The sequence below is a fragment of the Micrasema longulum genome, unplaced genomic scaffold (genome assembly GCF_059751315.1).
Source record: "Micrasema longulum isolate JH-2025_06_02 unplaced genomic scaffold, ASM5975131v1 h1tg001251l, whole genome shotgun sequence".
NCBI classification, from domain to species: Eukaryota; Metazoa; Arthropoda; class Insecta; order Trichoptera; family Brachycentridae; genus Micrasema; species Micrasema longulum.
In genome coordinates, this window is record NW_028278438.1 from 29,216 (window position 1) to 56,077 (window position 26,862).

A 26,862-nucleotide genomic window follows, 5' to 3' on the forward strand; every position below is an offset into this window, starting at 1 on the left:
AAAGTATATTTTTAAGTCTTCTCGGCACGGGTTCTCACCCCAGTGAGGTCACATTATTTTTATTATTGTTTATATTTTGTAAGAGTAAAATATGAATTAATAAATAAAAAAATGAATGGCACGCCTTTTTTGTGTTACCAATTTTTTCTCTTTATCTATAAGTATTGTTACCTGTACTTACTCGTACATATTTTTTTATTCCTAGACATGTTTTCGATAAAACAAAGCTTAATTGAAACACATTAGCATTAAAATACAAATTTAAAAGTAAACTGGTGCCTAGTACATTTTTGGTCTTAAGCGTAATAACTAAATTCATTGCTATCTACGAGGCAGATGAATTTTTCATGCTTCCTAAATCAAAAATCAGGCCAACTAAGAACAATCTGTACAATAAAGGACTAAAGATCTTTGATGAGTTTTCGAAAGAGATTAAGGATGCTGGGTCTATCGTATCATTTCGCGGGATGGACAAAAATAAAAGACTGTATAGCATATATTAATTAAGGAAATAACATGAAGAAAAAAAAAATATTTTTAACTATTTAAATGAAATACATTACATCTAATCTAAATTATATAAAATCTTTTTTGTTTTTTATGGCATCTTTACCTTTCAACTCGGGTGGTCTGGCCAAATAGGCAATGTTCATATATATAACTACTGGACCGGTTTACGTGCGGTTTCCAGTGAAACGTAGATCTTTGCCTTGAGCATATTTATAGGTCTTAAAATTTTCAATTTATTAAGTAGAAAAAAGTTATGAGCGTAAATGTTTTTCCGTCGTTTACCAGGGCTGCATTTGCCATGAATGCATAAAAAAAAATGGAACAAAGTAACTTTTTTGGACATTAAAAAAAGTTTGTTTTTTAATGTTTACAAACAACATTCGCTTTTTATGGATCCCAATCAGATTATTTCCTTACATTCCTTGTAGTTTCTTCCCATTTATTTCTTTTTCCTGGGTTTTTGGTGATCCTAAAGTAATATCAACTGACATTAAATACATTTTTGAAAATCGCATTCATGAATAAAGTGCACCCCTGTTGGTGAGAAGTGCCGAGTTTGACATTTGCAAAAATAATTATTATTTGAAAATTAATTATTTTATGTTTTAGAATTCAACCATAAACAAGTACTTAGGACACCTAGGTATCTAGTTAAATTCAATATTTGATTATTAATAATTTTTAGTTTTGGAATTCAATAATAAACTAGTACCTAGGTACCTACTTATCAATGAATTTTTTTTTCCAAAGTAATAGCAGGCAAGCCAACGTTCGAGCAGGACAGCGTCTGTCGGGTCCGCTAGTTTAATATATATTTACGAGTATTTCATCAAATCTAGCAATAGCAAAGTATTGCCGAGTTCAGCTTGTTTCTGATAAAATAAAATTAGTTATTCAACTAATATTGTTAGAGGACGTTCTTTTTACTTGATAGTTCTAAATCTTTTCTCAAGAACACCAACAAATTTCCATCTATCATTATGTAAATGTTTTAGCAGTTTGACCTGGACATTTCTTTTCGAATAGAGTAATCCTTATAATGACATGACATACTTTTGCATGTCTGCGGCAACATTTATGTCTTTTTTTGTTTCACGGAGTTATGCTAATCAATGCGGATTCCATGCTTCTCTGCATAATTTGATATTTATGAGAAAATTGCCTGGTCAGAGTCATTGTCTGCGTGTCTTTGTTAGGATCGGTAGAATTGCATTGGTCAAAGACCTTTGCTTTGAAGAAATTGGTGAGGCTCGTAATGAGGGATTGAGTTACCGTTGAGTTGGTCTGTTTTGCTTAATCGTTTTCTGAGTCGTTGACCCATTACCAAAAAACGTATTTATGATCTGAACCGGAAGATCTGTCATTTCTTGGATCTAATTTGATCTTACTTAGATACTGAGACTACTGAAAACATATTTTGATGTAATAATAATATGTATATGAATTCCGTCAATTAAACAAGGTTATTTGAATCTAAATTTTCAAGCTATAATATGTATTAGGTGTAAATATAAGTTTTGTCTGTTTTTTTACAATTTATAAATAAGCCCCAAAATATATTCGTTAGTAGTTTTCTAGGGATAAAGCTTATTTAAGATGTAGTTCGCTAGGAATAAAGATTTTTTAAATGTAGTTTTCTAGGGATAAAGCATTTTTGAAATGTAGTTTTCTCGGGATAATTTATTTTTGAGATGTATATTTTTAGGGATAAAGCATTTTTTAAATGCAGTTTTCTAAGAATAAGGCATAATTGAGATTTTTTTTTCTAGAAATAAAGCATTTTTTGCAAAGCTGATGACATTTTTCAGGGATAAAGCATTTTTGAGATGTAGTTTTCAAGGGATAAATATTTTTTGAGAAATAGTTTTCTAGGAAAAAATCATTTTTGAGAAGTAGTTTTCTAGTGATAAAGCATTTTAAGATGTAGTTTTCTAGGGATAAAGCATTTTTGAGGAGTAGTTTTCTAATAATAAAGCATTTTTTACAAAGCTGATCATACTTTTCTGGTGATAAAGCATTTTTGAGATATAGTTTACTAGCGACAAGCATTTTTGAGATGTAGTTTTCAAGAGATAAAGTTTTTTTAGATGTAGTTTTCTAGGAATAAAGCATTTTTGAGTAGTTTTCTAGGAATGGATAGTATTATTAAGCTAGGGTTTCCTAGGACAGCGGTGCCCGTATCTTAACGGCCGTAGTGAACGGTGATCCGGTAGGCAGCCGTCGTAGCAGTGAATAGAGAGTAGTTTTATTTTTTAACGGTGTTATCAACACCATTTTTATAGGAAACCACTCTCTAGTCACCGTTACGACGGCTGTCAACCGCATCACTGTTCACTACGGCCGTTAAAATACGGACACCGTTTTCCTAGGAAACCCGAGCTTAATAATTCTTGGATTATACTTATTGCAGAATAAGAATAAAATGAATCAGTTTTTTTTCACCTATATGGTAAATATGAGCAAGGCCCAATCGTTGTGGTTGCTTTTTGTTGAAGTTTTGTGAAAGGATCATTATAAATACATTTATTTTTTGTCCATCAAGAAGTCGGAATCGACGATTGGTTGTTTTGGTTAAACCCTTCGGGATCTAAGGGGGTATCTAAAAAGAGTATCTTAGGTAGCATATTTTTATAATAACTTTTTTGTTGATATTTCATCTTTTTGCCTTACCCTGTCTCATAATGTTAAAAATGTATCAAAATGATTAAAGTATATTGCAACATTTTTGAGAAGGGAAAATGGAAGTCTAGGCATTTACAGGGCTTATGACCTGTCATTGGCTAACTTAAGTGGCCACTTTACACACTGTGTTACATTCACCATTCTGCCAATGTTCAAACATGCGCATTTCCATAACTTTTTAATCTATTGAATAACCTCTAAAGAGGAAATCCAGCCTGTCTGCAAACATTTGGACATACTGAAAACATTGTTGAAAATATTTTTCTGCCGAATTCTTTCGAAAATAATTTACGTTTGTCTTTGTTTTCACCCCTGTACAAACAGCAAACATTACAATTCATCGTTTTCTAGTTAAATAATCTTTGATATGTTGGTCAGTTTGCGCGTGTGCTTTGTGCTATTTGGGCGTATATTTACAGCCATAACCACAACATCCGGAGCTTCATTCTTTACGTGTTACATGCATTCCACCTCCGCTGTACCACCACGCCAACGGATGACGCAATATTAGATCAGTGTTGTTCAACGCGATGTTATACAGCATCCTCTCGCAATAGTATTTTATGTTAAAATGTGTGGTTTTTTCTGAATACTAAAAATATTATGAATCAGTTTTATAAACAGTCTAGTGGAAATCGTAATGACATTTTAAAATTATTTGTTAAAGTCGTATTTATAGAATTTAACCTGGGTATTACTGGTACTCCCTAAGAAACTAAAAAAAATCACCTTCAGGCTCTGAAAGGTTAATATAATGGCGAATTGTTGCTGTATCTGTTATTTTTATCCGTACACGCTTTTTACTTCCCTTATTCCCTTTTCCTTCTCTCCCTCATTCCATTTTATTCCGCTTTCGTAAAATTTGCAAAGTAAATAGGTATTCAAATATTGCATTAACTTAGTTAATTAACTGTATTTGATATTTTTACAGGTATGGACCAGAAGACAGCAAGCTGTGTGCGTAAGGCACGCGTGCAAAGCCTACGGATCAAAAAAGAATTCAAATCCAGTACTTAGTAATCTTAACATGACAGTAGCCAAAGGAACAATGTAAGTTTAACTTTTTTATCATGATCGCGATTAAGAAGACACACTACCGATCTTCCCACCATTTTTTTTTATGTATGTACCTACATCGGTTTGTACCGACGGGTCTAGTATCCCTCGATACGCATGTCGGCGCATTCAAAGTGTCAAAAATTTTATTATCTTTTCCTTTAAATACGATTTATTTAAACTTTTTATCGTTCTGAGGTAAGCACTTTTTTTCTTAAAAGCCTATTAAAAATATGAGAAAGAAATAAGTAAATTTTGATGTCGAATTGAATTCTGACATAGCGGTCAGTTTTGAAAACGAACGCCTAGATGCACAGATAATGTTGCTAGATTCTGTCCTATTAACGCATCTAGGCGTAAAATATTACCACTATAAAAAAAATATGTTTTTACATTTTTTCCATCTGTTTTACTATCTTACTGAGTACGTATCGGTAAATAAATACAGAAGATCGTTAAGCATACCGTCATGGTTATTGTCAAAAATCATATAAAAATCATGTTCAAGCGAAAAAGTTTTTTTGGATTTGTTGGAGTTTATTATCACTTCCAAGTGGGCATTTTTTTTTTATCACAGAAACCTATTTAAAATATAAGTTAGAAATATTTTCAATTTCAATGAAGTAAAGAACGCGGATTTAATTTTCGGGGTCATTCATTGGTTGGATTCGATCAGTTGACGTTGAAATAACAAATCGGTAGAACATACCGAGGTAGATAGAGATAGTACCGAAATTAAGTGTACCGTCTCGATATGAACAAATAAAGACAGCGTTCATAATAGCGGCATTCATGATGGGTAGTCAGAATATCATAAACTAGTTGTGTTATAATATTTAACTGGTGTATGGTCTCTGCATATAAAGTGTTTTATTTTCAATATTTATAGATAGTCTTACAATATAGGAACAAATAAAATTTTCAAGAGTAAAAATACATTTTTAATCAATATTTCATGTCAACCATGTCGAGAATCAAACACGTAACCTCTTATGGTAGACAAACGCGCTGCAGATTACGATGAGATTATAAAATATAAAGTCATAATTAAAATCAATAATCATTGAATTGTTTTTTTAATTTAATCGCTTTTGTAAAGCGCCTTCGAGTATTTTATAATGAAAATGTCGTAATATAAATTATTCATAATAATTATCTACTGCAAATATTATCTGAAGACAATGTTCTTTGTAAATATTTCCTCTTTCAAAAATATCAACTCGCAAAATACCGCCATTACAAACCGTCCTTAAAACAAAGCAAACATAGTTTTTGGACTGTCAAACACACAAAAAGTAACATTCAAACAAATATTATACATGGAAAAACATAATAAATTATTTTCCTTTTCATGTCATATTATTTTTCGATTTGAAATGGCTTTATTACAATAGTTGCTTAAAAAAAGTTTGTATTACAAATGTAATTATGATCATTATAGCACTGTCTCATGGTCAGACAAATTCATCAATTATCAGAACCCGAAAACGTGCTGCTCATTTGATTAATTCTAACTTACGCTTAATTAAAAAAAAAAAAAATTTAACGAACAAGTTTTTGAACGTTGTATTTCTGTCACTCTCTCGCACATGCCTCCCCGATAAAGTGCGATAAAGACACCCGCAAGACGGACAGATTTTGGTTACAAAAAACCGGCGAAATCTTGATTTTGTTGTTTCGTGTTCCGCACCCCAAAACAGAAACGATTTTGTTTTCTTTTTATATATTTATTGATTTATTCATTCATTTATTTTTATTTGTGAAAAAAACAACAGTTTTTACATATATTGTATACAGAAAATAAAAATATATATATAAGAAAATTATGAAAACAATCAATATAAATTTTCCACAGTGATGTACTTTTGATTTTTAGGAAGAGTATTAGAATTCTATTTTCTGCGTGTTTGTCTTTTCCGTTTTTAAAAATTATTAATTATATTTGTATAACTTCCGTCCAAAAATTGCATATAAAAAAATGACGCTTTTATGTGTTTTTTTGGATGGTTTTTCCCATAAGAAATAATGTATCAAAATATCTATCATAATCACTTCCTTTCCGCACACAATAATGCATAGGGCAATGCACTGGTACACCAATCGCAACATATCTTAATCAATTTTGTTGAATAATGGTAAGATGATCAGTCTTACGGTTCAGATGACTATTGACCAGGGACTATTTATTTATTTATTATATATACGACCTAAGCCAATTACAACAGTTACATGAAGAAACATAAATGCATGAAACTGAACAAAAAGAACATAAAACTATTTAGCAAAGGCAAACAAGGACAAAACAAAAATGGTATACAATATATTCATAAAAACGAAAGACATGAGACTTCGAGCTAAACCATGCCAATCCAACTTCATCCCACACTGTTTAGTCGCGAAGAGGTCTACGAAAAGCCGGAAGATCTATCCCAAAGAATTCCAAGTCATGTGATGAATTGACTAATCTACACATTCTGGACATTGGGGCATAAAAACCAATGTTGCTCTTAGAAGATTTTATAAATAGCAGATTTTAACTTCTGGTGGCATGGTTGGGAACATGAAAAAAAATGATTGCAACAGAGATGGGAGTGCACTTATAGCATTAAGTATTTTGAAAATGCATATAAGGAAACTGTGAAATATTCTAGTGTAAAAAAACCTTTTAAATAAATACTTCATGTCAACCATGTCGGGAATCGGACCCGAGACCTCTTGCGCGGTGAGCAAACACGCTGACCACTACACCACGAGGCCGAGGTAAATATCTATATTGTGTAAAAAATCCCTGCACTAGTGCCATAATCCAAGGAGAAAATACGTAAATACGTTTGTATGAAGAAAAGTCAGACCGCGTTTCATCTTAAAGAGATGAAGGAGACTCTTTAATCACGAACAGTTCAAGGTAGTAAAATATGTACACGAAATACTCGTAGGTACGTTGCGCAAGGCGATACATGGAACACGATATATTTATTATTTAGGTATTAGCTATCTATTTAATAGCGTGAGAATTAATTAATAATTAATTCTTCAAAATACGTGTTATCTTACGATATGCTAATTATATATTTAAATAAAACCTTGAATTTTATTCCATAATTCACAGAGAAATATTTAGCGAATACAAGGAAAAAATCATTCCGATTTTAGTGTTTTATATTTATATTTTTCTAACTAATACAAATCTTCTATGTGCTGTTTTTTGATAGGTAAAAAAATAAGGATCATCCACTTCCAAATCCTTCTAAGATGGATTTTCAACATGATCTTACAATCACAAAAAGCATATGAATTGAATGAAGGGTATTTCACTCAACTTGTGCCATCTTTAATAGTTTTAACTAACTAACTAACTAACTAACTAACTAACCATCACGCCATTTCCCCGGAGGGGTAGGCAGAGAGGATAGAACGCCACACCACTCTGTCCTGGCACACTTCCTTTGCTTCCTTTGCTTCCTTCACATTCATACATCTTCTCATGCACGCACGTCGATTATTCCGACTTTTCACGTGACCACTTTCAAGAATTTGTTGTACTTGATCATGCCATGTCTTTCTCGGCCTTCCTCGACTTCTACAACCAGACACATTCGCATCATAAATCTTTTTAGCCGTTCTTTCATCATTCATTCGCTCCACATGACCGAACCATCGCAAAAGACCTTTCTTAATTTTGTCGATAATGCTTAACTCAGCCTTGCATTCTGCTCTAATTTCGACATTAGGGCACATATCATACATTGTTTTTCCGCACATTCGCCTGAGGGATCGCATTTCAACAGCATTCAGTCTACTTTCGTCCCTTTTTTTCCAACTCCATTCTTCGCTTCCATACATTAGGGTTGTTAATAGTTTTAAATGTTTAAAAAAATATCAATGACATTCTGATGATAGAAAATATCACATTCTATGAATGCCGATAAAAATATATGAAATGGATTTAGAAAAATCAATTATATTTTCAAAATCCATAAAGAGATTCTAAAAAAAATATGTCAATCGAAGCTAAACTGGCAGTGCACAACGGAGTTTTATTCCCAACACTTATGTATGGAAGTGAAACATGGAACTGGCAGAGGAAAGATGTGTGGAATGTGTCGAAAATCAATGTATGACAGGGTAACGAATGATGAAATCAGGCGAGAGTGTAAATCTGAGTCAAGTATAATTGATAAGATTAAGAAAGGGTCTCTGAGCTGGTTTGGTCACTTAGAACGAATGGACGACGAAAGAATGGCGAAACAAGTATATATGGCGAAAATGAACGCCAACGTGAGACGAGGACGACCAAAGAAGACGTGGCATGATCAGATAAACCAAAATCTTAAGTCTGGTCATGTCAAAAGCAGACAGAACCGAAGGGCATGTATGACAAGATGTATGAATGTGGAAGAAACTAGGAGTGTATGTCAGGATAGACGTGTGTGGCGGTCCTTCTCTCTGCCTACCCCTACGGGGAAATGGCGTGATGGTAGTAGTATTAGTAGACATTGTTAAGAAATATTTTTATACATAGCTTTAAAAAAATAATTTCTAAAAATATGTCCCTACAAAAACGCAACATGTTTAACCCTGATAGTTGTGACTTAAGGATTCGTGACGATGTTCTATTTAAATTTAAACAGTCGCAAACAAAGTTCAAAATTTAAACTTATCGTTGCGTGTTAGGGGCGTGGCCAATGCAAAAGATCGTTTTCGCCGGAATTCAAAACTATAAATTAAAAAATATTTTTTATGCTTCTAGTAAGTAGTAAATAAGTTTTCTTTTACTTGACAGCACTTTATTGGCCCTTAATTTAAAAAGTGTTCTTAAAAACGTGATATTTCCCTATTGTGTCACTGTTATCAATTGAATTTAAAAAATAAATTATGGTGTAAAATGTAAATTTTTGCTTTCAAAGCAACATAAATATATTTTTTAAATTCTGCTGTTGATTTGTACGGATAGAAAATATATTTGGGAGCATTTCTGCATACTTACAACAAAGATATACTGTTTAAATTACTGTTAAATAATTTCTTTTGTTTTTGTCTCTTTCACACAAACACCGGCCATTGAACAGCGTCTGTATCTTTCTTGTTATAATTTCTATTCTCGTGCTCTTTCTTCTACAGTAAAACAACAAAACAAAATTGTGGTATTGGTATCACTTTCAGTGGTGTAATTTTCGCATAGCAAAGATAAATATTTTTATTTTAAAATTCAGCATATTTATTAAAATTTTACTTTCAAATCCGATGTGAAAATGTTCCTTTGAAGATTAAAAAAATATAAGTTCATAGTTTAAATAAATAAGAGAGATGTATCGAGTCATGTTTCCTATGTAGACTTGTATTACATCACAGGCACACAAGAATTAACTTATTGTAAGTCTCTCTCCAAGCATAAGAGCTTGTCTTTTTGGGAGGAACAGCATTAAAATAACAAAATTCTAACTAACTTTGCAATTGTAGGTAATGTATGAAATAAATAAGAAATAAAAAAAAAACTTTAATACTGCAGTTTTAAACTGGTGCTATTATTATCGCGTGATGTAGTCCTTTATAAATATTAAGGTTATCAATCCCAGTTTGGAAATCGTAAGTAAAATCGTAAGTATCGATGATTATTCGAATAAGGATAAATTAAATAAATCTGCGTGTCCATGTTTGCTCGCTAACATGTGAAGCCGTGGAAAAGATAAGAACTTAACTACTTGGCGTACTTTGAACTGTATGAATCAACATAGAAGGCTATAGTTTTCCTCGTTCCTCGCTATCTCGCATAAAAAATATAAAATCGAAGATTTCTGGACGGTTAAAACATTATTTAATGAACAAAGTTTTGAGTTCGACCAAAAATGTATGTACAAAAGATTAGATTTCACCCCTTAGGGATTTATTAAAATTAACATATAGTATAACCAACAGAGATGGAGAATATTTATATGGATTACTGCAATGGAATATATTATTTATATTCATAACATTGATTCATTGGCACACAGCAGAGATATTTTCGATCAGATCCTGCTTTACAAAATTGACAATAATTAATTTGATTCCCTAGAACTAATTCGTCTCATCCATCAACTTACCGTATCCCCTCCAGACCATCTAGACGCTCTGATATTTTCTTTATTCGTTTAAATTAAAACTAATCATCAGAAACATCCTACAATTGCTCGTATATGAGAAGCATTCAACAAGAATTTTAATAGTCTTGATATATTTAACTCTCCATATAATAGGTACAGAAGAGAACTAATAGAATTGATTCAGAATAACAGAGAATAGACCTTATGTTTCTTTTCTTGCTCTTAATAATTAAATCAAATGCAATTTTCCACTCCTACTTTCCTTTCATCATCCTTCAATACTCCTTATCAATTAACTTCTTATCCTTCCCACTATCTCCTTGTTTTGTCCATATTTTTTTTATTTTAATATATAGTGTATTTATTCTTTATATAATTAAAACTTTAAAGCGTCGTCGCTTTATTGCAGTATAATTTAGTGAATACATATAGTTTGATGATTTTTTATATTTTTATTTATATTTTTTTAACTTGTACATCTATTTGGATTCGTAATAGATGAAATAAAATAAGAAATATTATGCTGAATTACCTAAATATAAAATGGAGCGATTGCAGTCCATTCTAAATGCAGCTGCCAGGTTGATCTTTGCTGTATCAAAGTGCGATCACATTACATCGTTGCCTCAAAATCTTCACTGACTACGTTTTCCAGAAAGGGTCTAATACAAACTGTGTCAGTTTATGTACAAAGCAATGCATAACATGACTTCTCAATACCTTAAGGAACTCTGCGTTCCGGACGAGCTGGCTGATAGGCGCCTCACTCTCTGCTCAGCCTCCTTTTGTGCTGTAGGGAAGGTGATAGAACCTCATTCACGCAACCAGAGGTCTAAATTTGTAATCGCTTTCAGGAAAATATTAAAAACTTGTTTATTTGTGAAATTGTTTCCAGACTTGAAAAGTGCTACTTTTTAGATATAATTTTCAGAAGTACAAACAGTGTGTACTACATGATTTGTAAAATGTGCCATTAGTAAATAGTGATTATGAATAAGCCTGTAGATAGACCTTTTTTTAATTAAGTATAATGCACAGCGCCCTTGAAGTGATGATTCACGTAAAACAGCGCCATAAAAATTGTCGAAATTTATTTATTCATTTAGGAGATAAATACCACTTTCGTACAAAGAGATTTTGAGTATTATGTAATTAAAATCTTTAACTCACTTAACTAAATCTATAAATTACTTCCAATTTCCATTAAAACAATTGGTAACGAGAAAATGTTCAAAAAAGCGTGATACGTGATCAAAAAACTCGTTTATCAAAACGTTTGTTTCTTGTTTTGTCCATCCGTACCGCTGTCCGCGGCGCGGCGCCTCCTACAGATAATAACGCTTTTTTGTACATTCCCGATTCCTGGGAAAACCTAATTTCGTGTTTTTACACCCGGGTCCCGGGATCGTAAAAAACCCGGAAATTTAGAAATCTTATTTACACTCCCTGACATTGACAGTTCTGTCTATGTTTGAAAAACAATCAAATAGTCATTTTAAAAGTATAATTGTAAAAGTTAATTTTGCATGTACGTTGTACGCTTGCTATTTGAATGAGGATTAATTTTTTGTATTGATTATTTTAACTTGGAATTCCTTGCACGGGTATAAAAATAATAATTGTCGTTGTAGTTATTCGACGTTGAATAGAAAACTTCTAGAACGTACCATAAATCAACGTCTTTCAACAATGGCATCCGCGCGTTTAGCACGTTGGCGTTGTCTTTTGAAAAAGAAAACAATTAAATGAAAAATTAAAATAGTGACATTAGCCATTGGCAAGGGTTGTGCCAACTGTAGAAAACAAAAAGCAGAAATCATTCAAACGCATCGTCATCATCATAATTTTAATTGGAGCAAAAAGTGTCCACAAAGAACCTCCAGTGGTGCAATTATTGAAAAAATTGAGGATTTTTATCCTTCGCATGCGAATACATTTTTTTTATATATGGCCTTCATTTTTTGACGCTATATCATCAGTGTGACCATATATGAAGCAAAGTGTAAACGCATGCAAAAAAGTTGAATCCCCAAATTAATCACTCTCCCGGGTGTAGAGAAGATTCAAAATAGCTACCCAGGCATCTCTGCCAGCTGTCAGCTCTTATGGATCCTCTCAAGAAATGCCGACTAACAGTCAGCAACGGATGTCCAGAAATAAATACTCAAGAAAAACTGTTTTCTCGTGCCGCGAGAGTGGTTCAGAATAGCACCCCAGGACGTGTAAAACCAGATGCCTTCTAAAGCAGGCAAGCTTGGGCATAAATTTATATAAATCTAAAAAGTTTTAAGTATGTTAAAATATTTGTAGACAAGGCTGGATTTTATTCCTTAGGCCCAAAAAAACACTAGTATTTATATTTGCTGTCAAAAACAGACCATAAGCTCTGCCCTGTAAATGCCTAGAATTCTATATTCACTTCTCAAAAATGTTTTCCCTTTCCGTTGCAATAAATTTTAATATTGTATGAACCAGTTTGATTTTTAGTTATACGTCGACCAGTTTCGAGGTTACTACATTATTATCAGGTTAGGATCACTTGCTGGACTATTTATAATATAAAATATTGCAAGAAAAGAACGAAATAATTCAAAAAAGATAGAGTAAGATTATAATATGAGTAGGAATATTTTTAGAAGAGGACTCGAAGTTAAATTCAATTGATTTTTTTTATAAGGTAATTCAACAAAGATGCATACTAAAAAACATACAATTTGAAGGAATTTGTCGATACTATTTCGCATGCATATATATCTTTAATTATAAAATTACACAAAATTACATTCGCTGTTTTTTTTAAATATATTTTTTTTATTTCTTATACAGTTTTCAATACAATGAAAAATAAGTTGTACGTGTGTACTTATTAACTAAGATTTATTTCTAAGAGATTATTCGCAAAAGTTGGGAGAGTATCATGGAAAACGTCAATTTCGTTATTTCGGCAGAATATATTATATTCCTGACACATGCGAGCCATCGGTGTGGTAAAACGAAACTTGAAAACAAAGGCAGTAAGAATATGTACCGATATCTGAGTTTTCTCAATCCCGCATTTATCATGGTTGGTTCTGGGCTGGTTTCCTGAACGGAATAGATCGCTCCGTTAACGCGTATTTAGTAAGTTAATACACGTTAAAATGCGTTTTTTACGCGCGCTTTTGCGTTCAAAATACCACCCCTGTTCAAATTTGTACCGTCAAGGAGCAAAGAGTTGATTGCTTTACTTATTTCTAATCTTTAAATGTTGTCTTAACGCAGAACACTTTTATTAATGCGTAAAATTTGTAAGCTCGTTTTTTGATTTAAATTGTGGTTTTCTAAGAGAAAAATAAAAAAATTAAAAGAAACAAAAAGAAAAAAAACAAAACACATAAATTTTGATTTTTTATATATTTTTTTGCAATTCACAAGATCCCACCAAACTAGACAACAGCTTGTTCTAATGCTACTTGTCAGTTAACTGATTACAAAATTATTAGTATACGTATTTATCAACAAAAAAAAAATCATATTTAAAAAAAGGTTTAACGGCTAACAGAAAAAAATCATTTAAAATTTTTATTTTTTAAAAACCAGTTAGGGTTATGTAATAAATGTTATAAGGTTTAGTTATGTTATGTCTCGTCAGGTTAATGTAGTTTCGTGTGTTTTTTCAAATTAGCTTTAGATTTGTCTCCAGTGTAATTTTTCAAGTGGTAAGGTAAGTCACAGCAGTGTTTAAGTCCATTGTACAGTATTTTTGACTGTCCTGCGTTCGTCTTTGCTTTTTAAATGTGTTAGTGTTGTTGTTGCCTGCTATTATGTTTAAATATGTCAACATTTTTAGTCAAAGTTATGTCATCGTCTTGTAAGTTTTCTAGTGAAATTTTTCGTACAATTTTTACCGTCTCAAATTTCGTCAAAGTATTTTATGTCAAACCTGTGTGTTTTTCCGTACAGTTCACTCGTAGGGGTCAGGAAGCTTAAGTTATATTTTAGTTAAATGATTTTATTTTGTTGTCTTTGTATCTTTATATGTTTAAACCATTGATATATATGTATACACTAATGTTCTATTCAACTTGAGTTTCGGAACTTAGTTTGTAGTCGGTGATTGTGAAGCAGCGTAAAGAGGCACAGCTTTAAATTCACAGTAAACTGTCATAGACATTTAATATTTTTTACTCTACTATGCGTTTTGCCCTGCAATTTTGACGGAAAATTATACCTCAGTGGTTTAAGCTCATGACTTTTGCATATAAAACAAAATAACAGAAAGCAAAAATAAAAAATAAACATTTGAAGTGACAGAGGCAATGATCAAGATCTATTTATTTATGGTTAATAACTACAGTTTAGAAAAAAAAAATATTAATACGAATTGATTTTAATTTCAATACGAATGTCTATCACTTCTTCACAATATTTTAAATAATCCCTCTTCGCCTGTTTATCTGAGAGAGCTCATCCAACCTCTTTCACAACACGGACTATCTCTTCGTTCTAGTAACGAGAAAACCCTTTTAATACCCTGTCATCACCTTAATTTTCTTGCCTCCTCTTTCACAGTAGTAGCCGCTTGATTGTGGAATAATCTACGCACTAATGTTAAAGACGCCCCTTCTTTATTTACATTTAAGTCAAGATTGAAATGTCACTATCTAAATATTTAAATTGTTCCTTTATCCGTCTTCTTTTCTTCCCATCCCCTCTTATTTCTTCATAGTATAGTGTTAATTTTTTTTTGTATATATTTCTGTCAATCTTTGCTTTTCATTTTTGTATAAAATTGTAAGATTCAATAATAATAATAATCAAAGTTTATCAACAAAAATAACAATAACTTTATCTACTACATAAACACTTAGGTAATAGATTTTTCTGGATCATGTCTAGTCTGCCTAACTAGGTACAACCTGTTTTAAGGCAGACATTTTTAAGCAAAAATAACCAATAACATTACTACCTACTTGTTAATATACTAAACAGTTATACAATATTCATTTATTAGGAATTTATTTTTAGTAAATTTTCCGATTTTTCTCGACCTAAATCCAGTAACCATTTTTTTACAAATTTGTTAAATTGAATATGTCCATGTATTTATAATTTTCTCAAACTGAACGGTTTGGGTAGGTAGGAAGAAATTGCCTTAAGGCAATATGCTCGCCCTTATATGCACATATATTGGAGTGTCAAATAAATAAAAATGTTTGAACTTTTTCCGTGCTATTTGTGAAGGGAACTAAATGAGGAAATTAAACTGAGGAGCCTTTATCTTACTTAATGTATTAGCCTCAACTGATATTGAAAACAATTCAAAAATAAAATGGACAGTTTTGCTTACCCTTGATATGTCAAATATGTCAATTTCAAGAAGTCATCCTTTACGAGCCTTTGTCCGAGAGTCCGTGAATATAGCGAGGATGCTTTAGACTTTGGTACGATATTATTGTGTGGACTCTTGCCAACCGTGGTCGAGTGGTGTTTGCATATGTAAGCAAACATAATAATATTACTTCCTCTAAAACGAGGGTTTCCAAACTACGGCCCGCGGACCAAGACCGGTCCGCGGTACTGCCCTCCGTATGAAGGGTAGTATCTCAGTTAGACACTGAAAAAAAACGGTACAAAAAAATAATGCTATTTTTTGTTGTGGTTTCAATTCTATTTTATTTATTTATTTATTTAACTTTTTGTACATAATGTTATTTGTACATTTGCGGGCTTATTGCCAAATGGCGATTTCTTCCAACCAACCAATAAAATAAAAGTTTTATTGTTATAATTCAAGTTACAGAACATATTCAATAGAAAATAAAGATTAAAAAGTAAAAAATAAATAAAAATAGAAATAAACGTATTTGTTTATAAATTACCTTAAATCAAAACTATTACTCAATGGGAAAAGGGAAAAAAGAGGTAAGAGAAAAAAGGAAAGGAGGAGAGATTAAGGAAGAGAAAGGAGATGTTTCTTCAGACGTGATTTAAACAGAGATAATTGATGGTGGATGGGAGATGATTGGGTGATGAATTAGAGAAGAAAGAGGAATTGTGGATGGATATTAAGAGAGTGCGAACGAAGAGGTAAACCATGAACTGATAAGCGTTGAAATTTTTCACGCAGGTATATAGGAGCGTTAGGACTATGAAGTACATTGAACAGAAGTGAGAGGGAGTGATAGTCTCTCCGCTGTCTAATTTTTAGCCATTTCAGTTGCCTACGATAATCAGAAATGTAGTCATATTTCCTAAGACCAAAAATGTACCTAAATTCTATGCATGTCTTTACTATATGCCATCTTTCAAAAGAAAGTAGAAAAACTGAGAAATGAATTTAGTTTGCATATTACGATTAATACCTCAATTTAAAAGATAAATTGAACGTAGTTATGCAGAAAGCAGCCAGTCCACAATTTTGAATAAATGCTATCTTGGTGTTATCAAATGCAGTAAGGCCTATTCTATATTCTGCTAAAAACTGCCAGGTTGCTTTCGTACAAAAAACTGTTATAATCACCTTCTGAAAATAGTGTCGATCACAAAATCGGCAGTTCGAAATTCGCAAAAAACACCCACAGCGGTATTTTAAAAATCATAAAAACAATAGATCTACACATATCGCTGTGACCTGAAAAGCTTTTTTAGAACGCGAAAATGGAATAATAGAAAAGAATGGCGGTTGATATTTAAGGAAACAGTAGATATATATTTTAATGTATGACGATACCACACCAAAAAGAGGCAGGCTTCTTGGACTGCAATTAAACACGGAGTTATAGAGGAACATTTTTTATGATGTGCTTTTAAAAGCATCCTTCTAAATTTTTTGGAAAATCTCAAATTTTTCATTTAATAATAATGAATAGTAACATATTACAACAAAGATGAAGAACATTTAAGGTAAGGTAATATAGAAGTCTAGGTATTTACAGGGCTTTTGACCCTGTCAATAGCTGGTTTAAGTGGCCACTTTACACACTGTGTAACATTCACCATTTTACTTATGTTAAAACATCCATATTTCTTTCATTTTTCCATTTGTTGATTTTAGTGAAGTTAAAGAGCTAAAACTTTTGTTGTTGTGAAGAGATTCATCTGACTGAATTATTTCACATACCAAGCAACGCCTAAAAACAATTTTCCAATTCATAAACTTCTTCTTGGACCAGTTGGTTTTATTACAATATTTGAGTTTGTCCAAATGTTTGTAGACAAAAGACTGGATTTTACCGCCTCGGGAGTCATTAAGATTAACAAATTACATAAAACTAATTAAAAACTGAAAATCTAGTTAATGCAATTTTGCTTCCTGGATATTTTTATTATATTTTATTTTTATTTTGTTCATTAACGCCCAAAAGGCATTTACAAAAAATAAAAATGAAATACATGCTAACATACTAAATAATAAACACAGAATGCACAGAAAAAATATGTGAAATTAGTTAAAAAGGATAAAATAAAAAGTTTTACAAAGTAAAAAAAAAACAATAAAAACAAAGGTATGCAGAAAAAACAGTAAGCATATAAACAAAAAATGCAAAGATATAAGCTTATGAAATAAATTCTGTAAAGCAAACAATAAATAAAGTGTTACGGTAAGCAAGAAAGACATTTTTAAGTTAAATATATAAACAAGCAAGCATATATTATCACGAAAAAATAAGAAATAAAAATATGTATCCATGAAATGCGTATTTGCCAATACTACAATGCAATTTGATATAATAGTAAAAAATAAAAAACAAGTATAAGGTAAAAAAAATAAACAAGTAAGAATTTTTTTAATCTATGGAATTGAATTGTCAATAATAGTTTGGCAAGCAGCTACAAATAAACTTGATATTGTGGACTCATAAGATAGTAAAGAATTGGACAGAATGTCTGCAGCCGTTCCATAAGTGTTACCTAACCTATGCAGTCTCGGTATCAATGAATTGTTTTGTTGGTTGGAAGAAGTACTGGAGCAATGAAATAATAAAGTACTCCCAGTGTTGACAGCAGGTACTTAAAAATTAATCGATTCAAGTATTTTTAGTGCGTCACAAATGGTTTCTGAAGGAATATTGATAGTAAGGCAAATATATAAGGCATCTTTTTTTGTGATTCCGAATCTGTATATAACAAAATGTCATCAAAAACGCTAGATACTGCACCCTTCGTAAGGATGGCAGAGTAGCTGGTAGCTGACCAGAAATACCCGGTATCCGGCCCGCCACAGTTTATTTTGATAAAATTAATGTTTTTAATACGACCGTCCCTACCTTAGAGTAAAAACTTAATACAGTCGCCCTGCAGTTAAAAATTATTATATGATTATTGACTACGAACTTAGCTACAGATTACAGTAATGCAACGGGCCGTAGGAACTTAGGTTGAGATTTGCGAGCGTTTACCGAAACCGTCTATTACAAGCTTGTTAAACTAAAAACCAAACAAAAACCTAACCAAAAAAATGGAAGGCTTTTGTTCTATGCAATTGATTTTAAGGCTGTATTCTGGTAAAACGCACGCAAAATGATGAAATCATATGATTTTGGTATTTAAAAAATAATGTTTTTTTTAAATCACGCTATAATAAAAATATTAATTAGATAAAAACAATAATTTTTAAAGGTCTTTTCTGTTCAAAATATTTTTAAAAGTTTTATGTAACTAAAATATTATTACTTTTAGAACGGCAGATTGCGCCATTTCAAATTGAGACTAAAATTAGGTATCTAGGATCTCAATGAAGATGAAGTATCGAACTAAAATTTGTTTTAATAATTAGAAAATAATAAATTGAACATGAAAGTGGCCGAAGCCGAAGTACATAAAAATAATAACGTATCCCTTACTCTATGAGGCCAAGAGCCCTGCATTGAGTTGGGATACAACATAACGAAAAGTCGAAGCATGCATATAATGCACATTATTAAAGAATACCAAATATAAAAATTATAACATTTACATAAATTTTAATAAACATCTGGACGAAACGCTTAACTATAAAATATTTTAATAAAGGCAATGTCTCGCAGCAATCTCTTGCAATAGTCTCTTCCCAAAGACAAAATCCGAACTTGTAGACTTCTTTTGAAAATGGCTTTCGATTTGGGGAACTTAATATGTTAATCCATGACATTTTTTAGATGGGAGTTGCTTTATTATTTACCTTGCTTATAACAAACAAGGTTTATATTTCAAAAGTGGATTTTCCTGCAGTTAAATTTCTTTTAAAAAATCCATGATATTGAACGCTCTTATAGCCACAAAAGATATTTTTTCTGAGCGAAAGTCGTACGCCTTTTTAAAATATTTTTATTGCAACAGGGTGAAAAATAGTTTTTGAGAAAGGGAAAATTGAAGTCTCGACATTTACAGGGCATATGACTTGTCTTTGGTTGGTTTAATTGGCCACATTACAAACTGTGTAACATACACCATTCTACCCATAATTGAACATCGACAATTACTCAACTTTAAAACATTGGTAAATCGCTAAGCTACAGTACGCTAGTATGATGAGCTAGCTAGGTCTTGGCCCTGGGACTTAAGGGGAAAAGAGTGTTTGGACCCAAGGCTAAAAAAATTGGGGACCCCTGCTCTAAAGCATACACAATGATACAAATATGTACTTGTATGTAAGCGCATTTTGACCTTAGCAGTTTGATACTTCCTAATCATATTTTCATGGCTGAATTTTATAAAGAAAACCTACTTCACTCTTCACAAGGATTCCCAGCTCTACTTTTAACAGGAAAAACATTCATTTCTAAAACCTTCGACTCTGTTGAAATCATCATCATTGTTTTTACCATTGGTGCGTAGAGACCATTGTCTCTCGGTGCTTACTTGGTGATTATCAAGGAACAAAGAATGATTGCAGTGTACTACTGCCAGGAATCGAAGACAGGACCTGAAGCGTTGTAGGTCAACTGGAATCGCTCGTAACATATATTATAGAGCAAACTAATCTCCATTCTTTTTTGCAAATTTTTACCTAAGAGTTGCCATCGAGTCAAAAACACTCGTCCAGGGATCTGGTTGTATTTCACACACAAAACTGTAATCTCCACACAGAATATGAAAAGATCACCACCATCAACACCATTCAATTTTTCGCGCTCATCAATGCATAGAGCACTGTTGTTACTTGAAGGTGATTAGTCGAACGCTTCAGATGCCAATGAGACTTTAAAATATTCCAGTATAAAAATACCTTACTTTCCAAGATTGTTCAATAATATTATTATTATTATTATGGATAACTTACAAAACGCCATTTTCGTAATGTTACAGGTTCGCTTTACAAAGTGATTATATAAATCGCACTTTTTCCCCTTTTCAATTGTTCCAAGAAGCTAAACTTTTAATCATTAGACAAATATATTGTTTTCAATGTTTAAAATACATATTTAAGAAACAAAATTTATTTACAACTAATTCAAATAGATCAAGTCAAAGAAGGAATTGTGTGTTAGAAATGCCACATTGTAAAACGAGGCTCGCACAAAGCCATGCATATTTTATAGGACTAAAATATTTTATTTTTTTTACTGATAATATTTAATTGATTCCAAACTTTCGAAATTTTCCTTCTTTTAAAAAACACGCACTATCCTGGATTCAAACTAAAGATATGAACTCTTTTTTTCTATGGTATATTTTGTTGCCCTTTAATAATAAGGAATATTTTAATGTTGTTTTTAATATTTTTTATTTCCTTTTTTAATTACTATAAAAAAAACATATAATTTTTTACATGATATTTTATTTTCGCTTTCTTATGTTACACAAAAATATTATAACTGTCTTTTTTTATTAGGAGCAAAAATTCATTAACATTAATTTTCTTGTATACCCACGACCAGGCCATGCCTGGGATTTTATGTTTACTATTTTTACTATTAATATGTTTTTCATTGCTATGTAATTGTTTTTTATTTTTTTAATGCTCTCTTTTACCTCTTACGTATATTGTAAAAAAACAAAAAAAAACAGTAAAAAAAAAATTAAAAAATTATATTTTGTTATGATTTAGAGAACAAGTGGGTTTTAAGACTTTTATGAAACATCACTTCTCTCTCACAATTTCACGCTTCTGCTGGGAGAGCATTACATGCCGTAGGGCCTGCGACCGCATACGCACGTTCGCCGAATTTAGTGCGCTGTTTGCGTAGAGGTATAATAGCTTTTCCTTTCGACGTAGATCTAAGCGTAAGACGTCTGTCAGCTAGTTCATCTGGAATGCAGAGTTTCCTTACTATAGAACAGGTATTTACTATACCTCGTGAGAATAGACAGTGCCTAATATGTGTGCTTACATTTTAATTTTGCGTATTTGTATATTTTTAAACTTCTTCACTGCTTTTCAAACAGAATATAATAATACTATGCTTTGCTTATAATAAACGCCGGTTTTTGGCACTGAACTTGACAATTGACTGGATGAGTCCTGTAAAAAGAAAAAAAAATGTTTTTAAAAAAATAATAAAAATATAATATTATATGTAAATAATAAATTAAAAAAACTAAACTGAATATAAATATTTATTCAAGTAATTTCAATTATTATTAATGTATCCTTATTATTTATGGTAGGTACATTATCCTACCTCGCAGTTCACAAATAATGATCGTGCGTTCTTCTTTGTGAAGGAGAGTTTAGATAAATAAAAGGTGGATTTTCCGATTTTATAAAAAAGCTAATTACATTAATAGCTTTATAATAATGCCCGGGTTCAATGAAAAGATTAAGTTCTTTAGAGATCTTCTTTTTTAAAAATATATTTTATTATTATACTACATGAATACCTGTTTTTTCATACAAAATTAATTTCCTCCAAAATAAGAGTCTTCCTTACTAGGAAAATCTTTTCTAAGGAGGACTGGAGGGTTTTTTTTTTGTTACATTTTTTCACATTTCTTCTGTCCTAATTTTCTTCAGTCATTTCTTCTTCCTCTTTTGAAATATGACCGTGACGAATAGTGGCTAAATGATGTGTTGAAGGGAAAAATGATGACACTGATTTTATTTCTTGCCCTTATTATATTTATATTCATGTACCTGAGTAGGAGGGTGATGATGTCCATCTCCACATCTGTATAGCATAATAATTTTAGCATGTATTAGGCGTATCTTAGCCACATCAAAGGCTTTAAAGATTTCTGTAGATGAGGTTCTTATTGGGCCTGTTTGTACTTTGATAATTCGTTTAATATGTGTAGCTGCAGTAGATCCCCGCTATATTAGTCCATATTCTAAATTATATTGGCAAAGTGCAAATTATACATTTTTTATGTCATTTGTGTTTGTGATGTTTTTAATGGCCTTAAACAAATACATTTGATTTATGAACTTATTAGATGTGTTTTTAAAATGAGTGTCCCATTTTAAGTTCTCATCTGTTTTAAGCCCAAGATATTTAATAGTTTTGGAGTGTGCTATAGTAGAACATGGTGTTAAGAGTTGATATTACAATATAAAGGCAAGGGGGTTACACTTTTATTCATCATTTTCTTCTATTTTTTCCTTTTAAGCGACTCTAAGGTCTTTGTTACAGAAAATTAGATGTTCTCCTGAGTTTTCAATGAGGTCCAACTGTTCCTCCATCTCTTGGATGGTTTCCCAGGCGGACGTCATCCAGGTTTGATTTTATTAGGTGCAGCGTACACAAGTCTGTCATTGCTCATTCTGCAACACTTCGTAATTCCACCATGTTCGCAGTCATAATACCGGTTCACCATTTTATAAGTTTCAATAAGGTCGCCTGTTGCTCTTCGCTGTTCTGTGGTCAGGTCAAGTGTTCAAAGCCTATTCTCTCATGGAAGTCTACACAAAGAATGCGATATCTTTGTGAACTACATTTTCACTCTCTCCAGCACGTCACATAATACTCTGCTCATAAAACATCCTGAAATTTGCCACAAAGTCCAAGCAAGATTATTTAAAACAATGTCGCGTACGTTTAAACTCGGCTTGACGATTATTAATATTCTAGCCAATCCTGCTTGTGGTAAGTAATTGAGAATTGTTTAACATTCCGTAGGGATATTGTTAACAAATGTTAGTTTAGCCGAGCGCATAATACAATATTCGCTTAGGAATGTATCTTTGGCAATATTTCGCCAACTTTAGTTACAATTCCTTCAATTTGAGTTTACAAGCTGAATTTCGTTGAACTAACTCAATTTTCCTTGTAATGTGCCTCGGTTGGCACCCGTAGGAGATAATATGTGTTATGCAGGCGTTAAAATATATGTAGGTGTTATATATATAATAAACGTGTATAAATATGGTATAACTAACATTTTTTAGTAATTCATATTTAATATATTTTATTTTTGCCTAAATATGTCATTTTTCATTTATGTAATTTATTATGTATATGCTTTGCGTATGCTTTAACGTATATTTAACTTATTGATTGATTTGCTGTTTATTTTGTAGAACTACATATTTAAACATATAATATTAGAAATCAAACACTGATTTCAGTCTACTGAACACTTTATTTTATTTTTAAAAATATAAAAACAAAAACTTCGTGACAATTGTTTCACCTTGTTAGGGCATTTTCAAATAAAAAAATAAAAATTAAATAAAATAAAATGTTCATTAGACTCAAATCAGTGTTTGATTCCTAATATTATAAGTTTATATTTAACCTGTTTTTACATAAATCAATAGATTTTAGTTTCGTAATAAAAATATTTAACAATCTACTTTATATCTATTATTGTTTACCCAAATAACTTATTTTCCGTGGGTGTTTTTATTGTTTTTACGAAAATCATACATTGGAAATAAGTAGGTTACTTTCTGCGCTAGAGAAAAGACGTGACAAACTCTTCAGATTTGAACAGTTAACTTTAGGTAAAACTCAAAATATATTTAAGGTTTCTAGTTCAAATCTTCATCGCATTCCAAAGAGATTTAATGGTATATAACGAATTGATTCATTTCTAGTTGATTGGGAAAATAAATCAATCAACACCTACCTACATTCAGTAGGCTCAGTACTAGCGGAACTTGAATAAGAGAGGTATTTTATTTTTATTCATTATACGGACTTGAGAAAAATCACATTTAATTTTTGTTGTCTCGCTAAGAATCGAACCTGAAACCCTCCGTACGTGCGGTAAGCATCTTAGACATGCCCTTTTAATGTTAAATACAATCTTATCATAGTTATTAATCACCACTGATTTAATAAACTTTATTTTAGTTTTTATACACGATGTTAGGGGCTAGATCGCAAAACTTCGTTCCTCATACTAAACTTAAAAAATAATCCTTATTTAGTTTGTTCAAAAACTTTTTTTTTTTTTTTTAAATAAAAAATTTATTTGAAAATGTAGACAATCCTTGATGTTTCGGACAAGAATCCGTTCCTCATACCTCTACCCCTCCTCTATCCAGCTGCTTCACTAGTCTGCGTCCGGTGCATATATGTAGCTTTGTTGGTCAAACACGTTTTTAATCTATTCATTATTAACAATATTTTGAGTTTGTCCAAATTTTTATAGACAAGGTCTGAATTCAACTCCCTGGGGAGCTGTTTATATTAACATATTACAACAGAGATGAAGAACATTTAAGAGAAGGTAATATAGAAGTCAAGGCATCTACAGGGCTTACGACCTGTCAATGACTGGTTTAAGTGGCCACTTTACACACTGGTAACATTCACCATTCGGCCCATATTTAAACAACTATATTCCTTCAATTCTTTCATCTGTTGATGTTTGGGAAATTAACTTCTTTATTACCTTCTCTTAAATGCTCTTCATCTCTGTTGCAATATGTTAATACAAACAGCTCCCCAGGGAGTTGAATCCAGTCCTTGTCTATAAAAAATTGGACAAACTCAAAATATTTTTGATAAATCCACCTGGTCCATGAAGAAGTATAGAAATTGAAAAAATAAACATTTTCAGGCGTTGCCTAGTATGTAGGTGAAATAATTCAATTAGATGAATCTCCCACGCATAAATAAAGGTTTCAGCTTTTTAAATTCACAAACATCAACAGATAAAAGAATTGAAGGAGTATAGTTGTTCAAATATTAGCAGAATGGTTAATGTTACACAGTGTGTAAAGTGGTCACTTAAACCAGCCATTGACAGGTCATAAGCCCTGCAGATGCCTAGACTTCTGTATTACCTTATCTTAAATGTTCTTCATTACTGTTATAATGTGTTACTATTCATCCTTATTAAATGAAAAATTTGAGATTTTCCAAAAAATTTAGAAGGATGCTTTTAAAAGCACATCATAAAAAATGTTCCTCTATAACTCCGTGTTTAATTGCAGTCCAAGAAGCCTGCCTCTTTTTGGTGTGGTATCTTCATACATTAAAAAAAATATATATCTACTGTTTCCTTAAATATCAACCGCCATTCTTTTCTATTATTCCATTTTCGTGTTCTAAAAAAGCTTTTCAGGTCACAGCGATATGTGTAGATCTATTGTGACGGGTCCCCGTAAGGTAGTTCTCGCCCTCCTTGCCCAGGTCCTTGAAAAGCCAGGCAGTGGAGTGGCGGCCGAGTGTTCTCACATCCTCTTGTTTAACCAATGGTCCACCGAGGAAGCGGCTTCTTTTGTATCTCTTGTACGAAAAATACTGTTGATAACATAAGTATTAAATATTTTTTTTGTTTCCAGATATGGTCTGCTAGGAGCATCGGGATGCGGTAAAACTACCCTGTTATCCTGTGTCGTGGGGCGAAGAAGGCTCGACTCTGGGGAGATATGGGTTCTAGGAGGAAAACCAGGAACAAAAGGTGAGATTTCTTCAGTCCATTACTAGATTACATTAATTGTTTTTTTTTATTACACGATAGGCCACTCGGCTGAGTGGTGAATAAGCACAGAAAAGTGCGCCGTGCAACTTAGTGCTTGGCGCGTTCGCCTACCATGCTTGACGTTCCAGGTTCGATTCCTGAAAGGGTCGACATAAAATATTTGTTTATAATATGGTTTTCACAGAAATATATCACTGTCCATGGACTAGCGCCTAAACGGATAGACTGATTATCTAACAGATGATCGAGATATTTTATTTTTATTCTATTTTATTTGGAAAATCAACAGTTCTAGATACATATTTATTTCATACAAAGCAATATAGTGTATAAACTAAGAACTAATAACAGATTTCCACAAAGTATACAAAGTTAGTAAAGAAAATATATCAATCTTTATTTTATTTTTGCCCAATTACAGTGGTGATTTACATCACAGAACAACCCAGGCTTGAGAAAAATCACATTTTAATTTTTGTGTTCTTACCGGGAATCGAACCCGGAACCTTTCGAGCGTGAGTCAAGCGTCTTGACCACTTCACCGCGAAGGCCGCCTTATTACATATTAAATAAGTACATATAAGTTTATAATAATAAAAATGCTATTTCCATGTACTCGTAAATATTTATATGCTGCTTTTTATTTAACAATGCAGTGCCTAATGGACCACCGGGTGCGATTGAGGGTTTAGTGATGATAATAATTATCATCATCATCAGCATTACCTTTCCGCACTTAATGGTGCATAGGGCA

At 32.0% G+C, this 26,862-nt stretch overlaps 1 protein-coding gene across 1 annotated transcript in view; it reads left to right on the forward strand.

Moving 5' to 3' along the window:
- snu (ABC-type transporter snustorr) overlaps positions 1-26,862 on the forward strand; it is an 81,307-nt gene that overhangs the window by 20,957 nt on the left and 33,488 nt on the right. The window contains exons 3-4 of the mRNA XM_088234513.1: positions 4,124-4,242; positions 25,969-26,087. Of these exons, the coding sequence (XP_088090639.1) occupies positions 4,124-4,242; positions 25,969-26,087 (238 nt within the window). The remainder of the gene's footprint in view (positions 1-4,123; positions 4,243-25,968; positions 26,088-26,862) is intronic.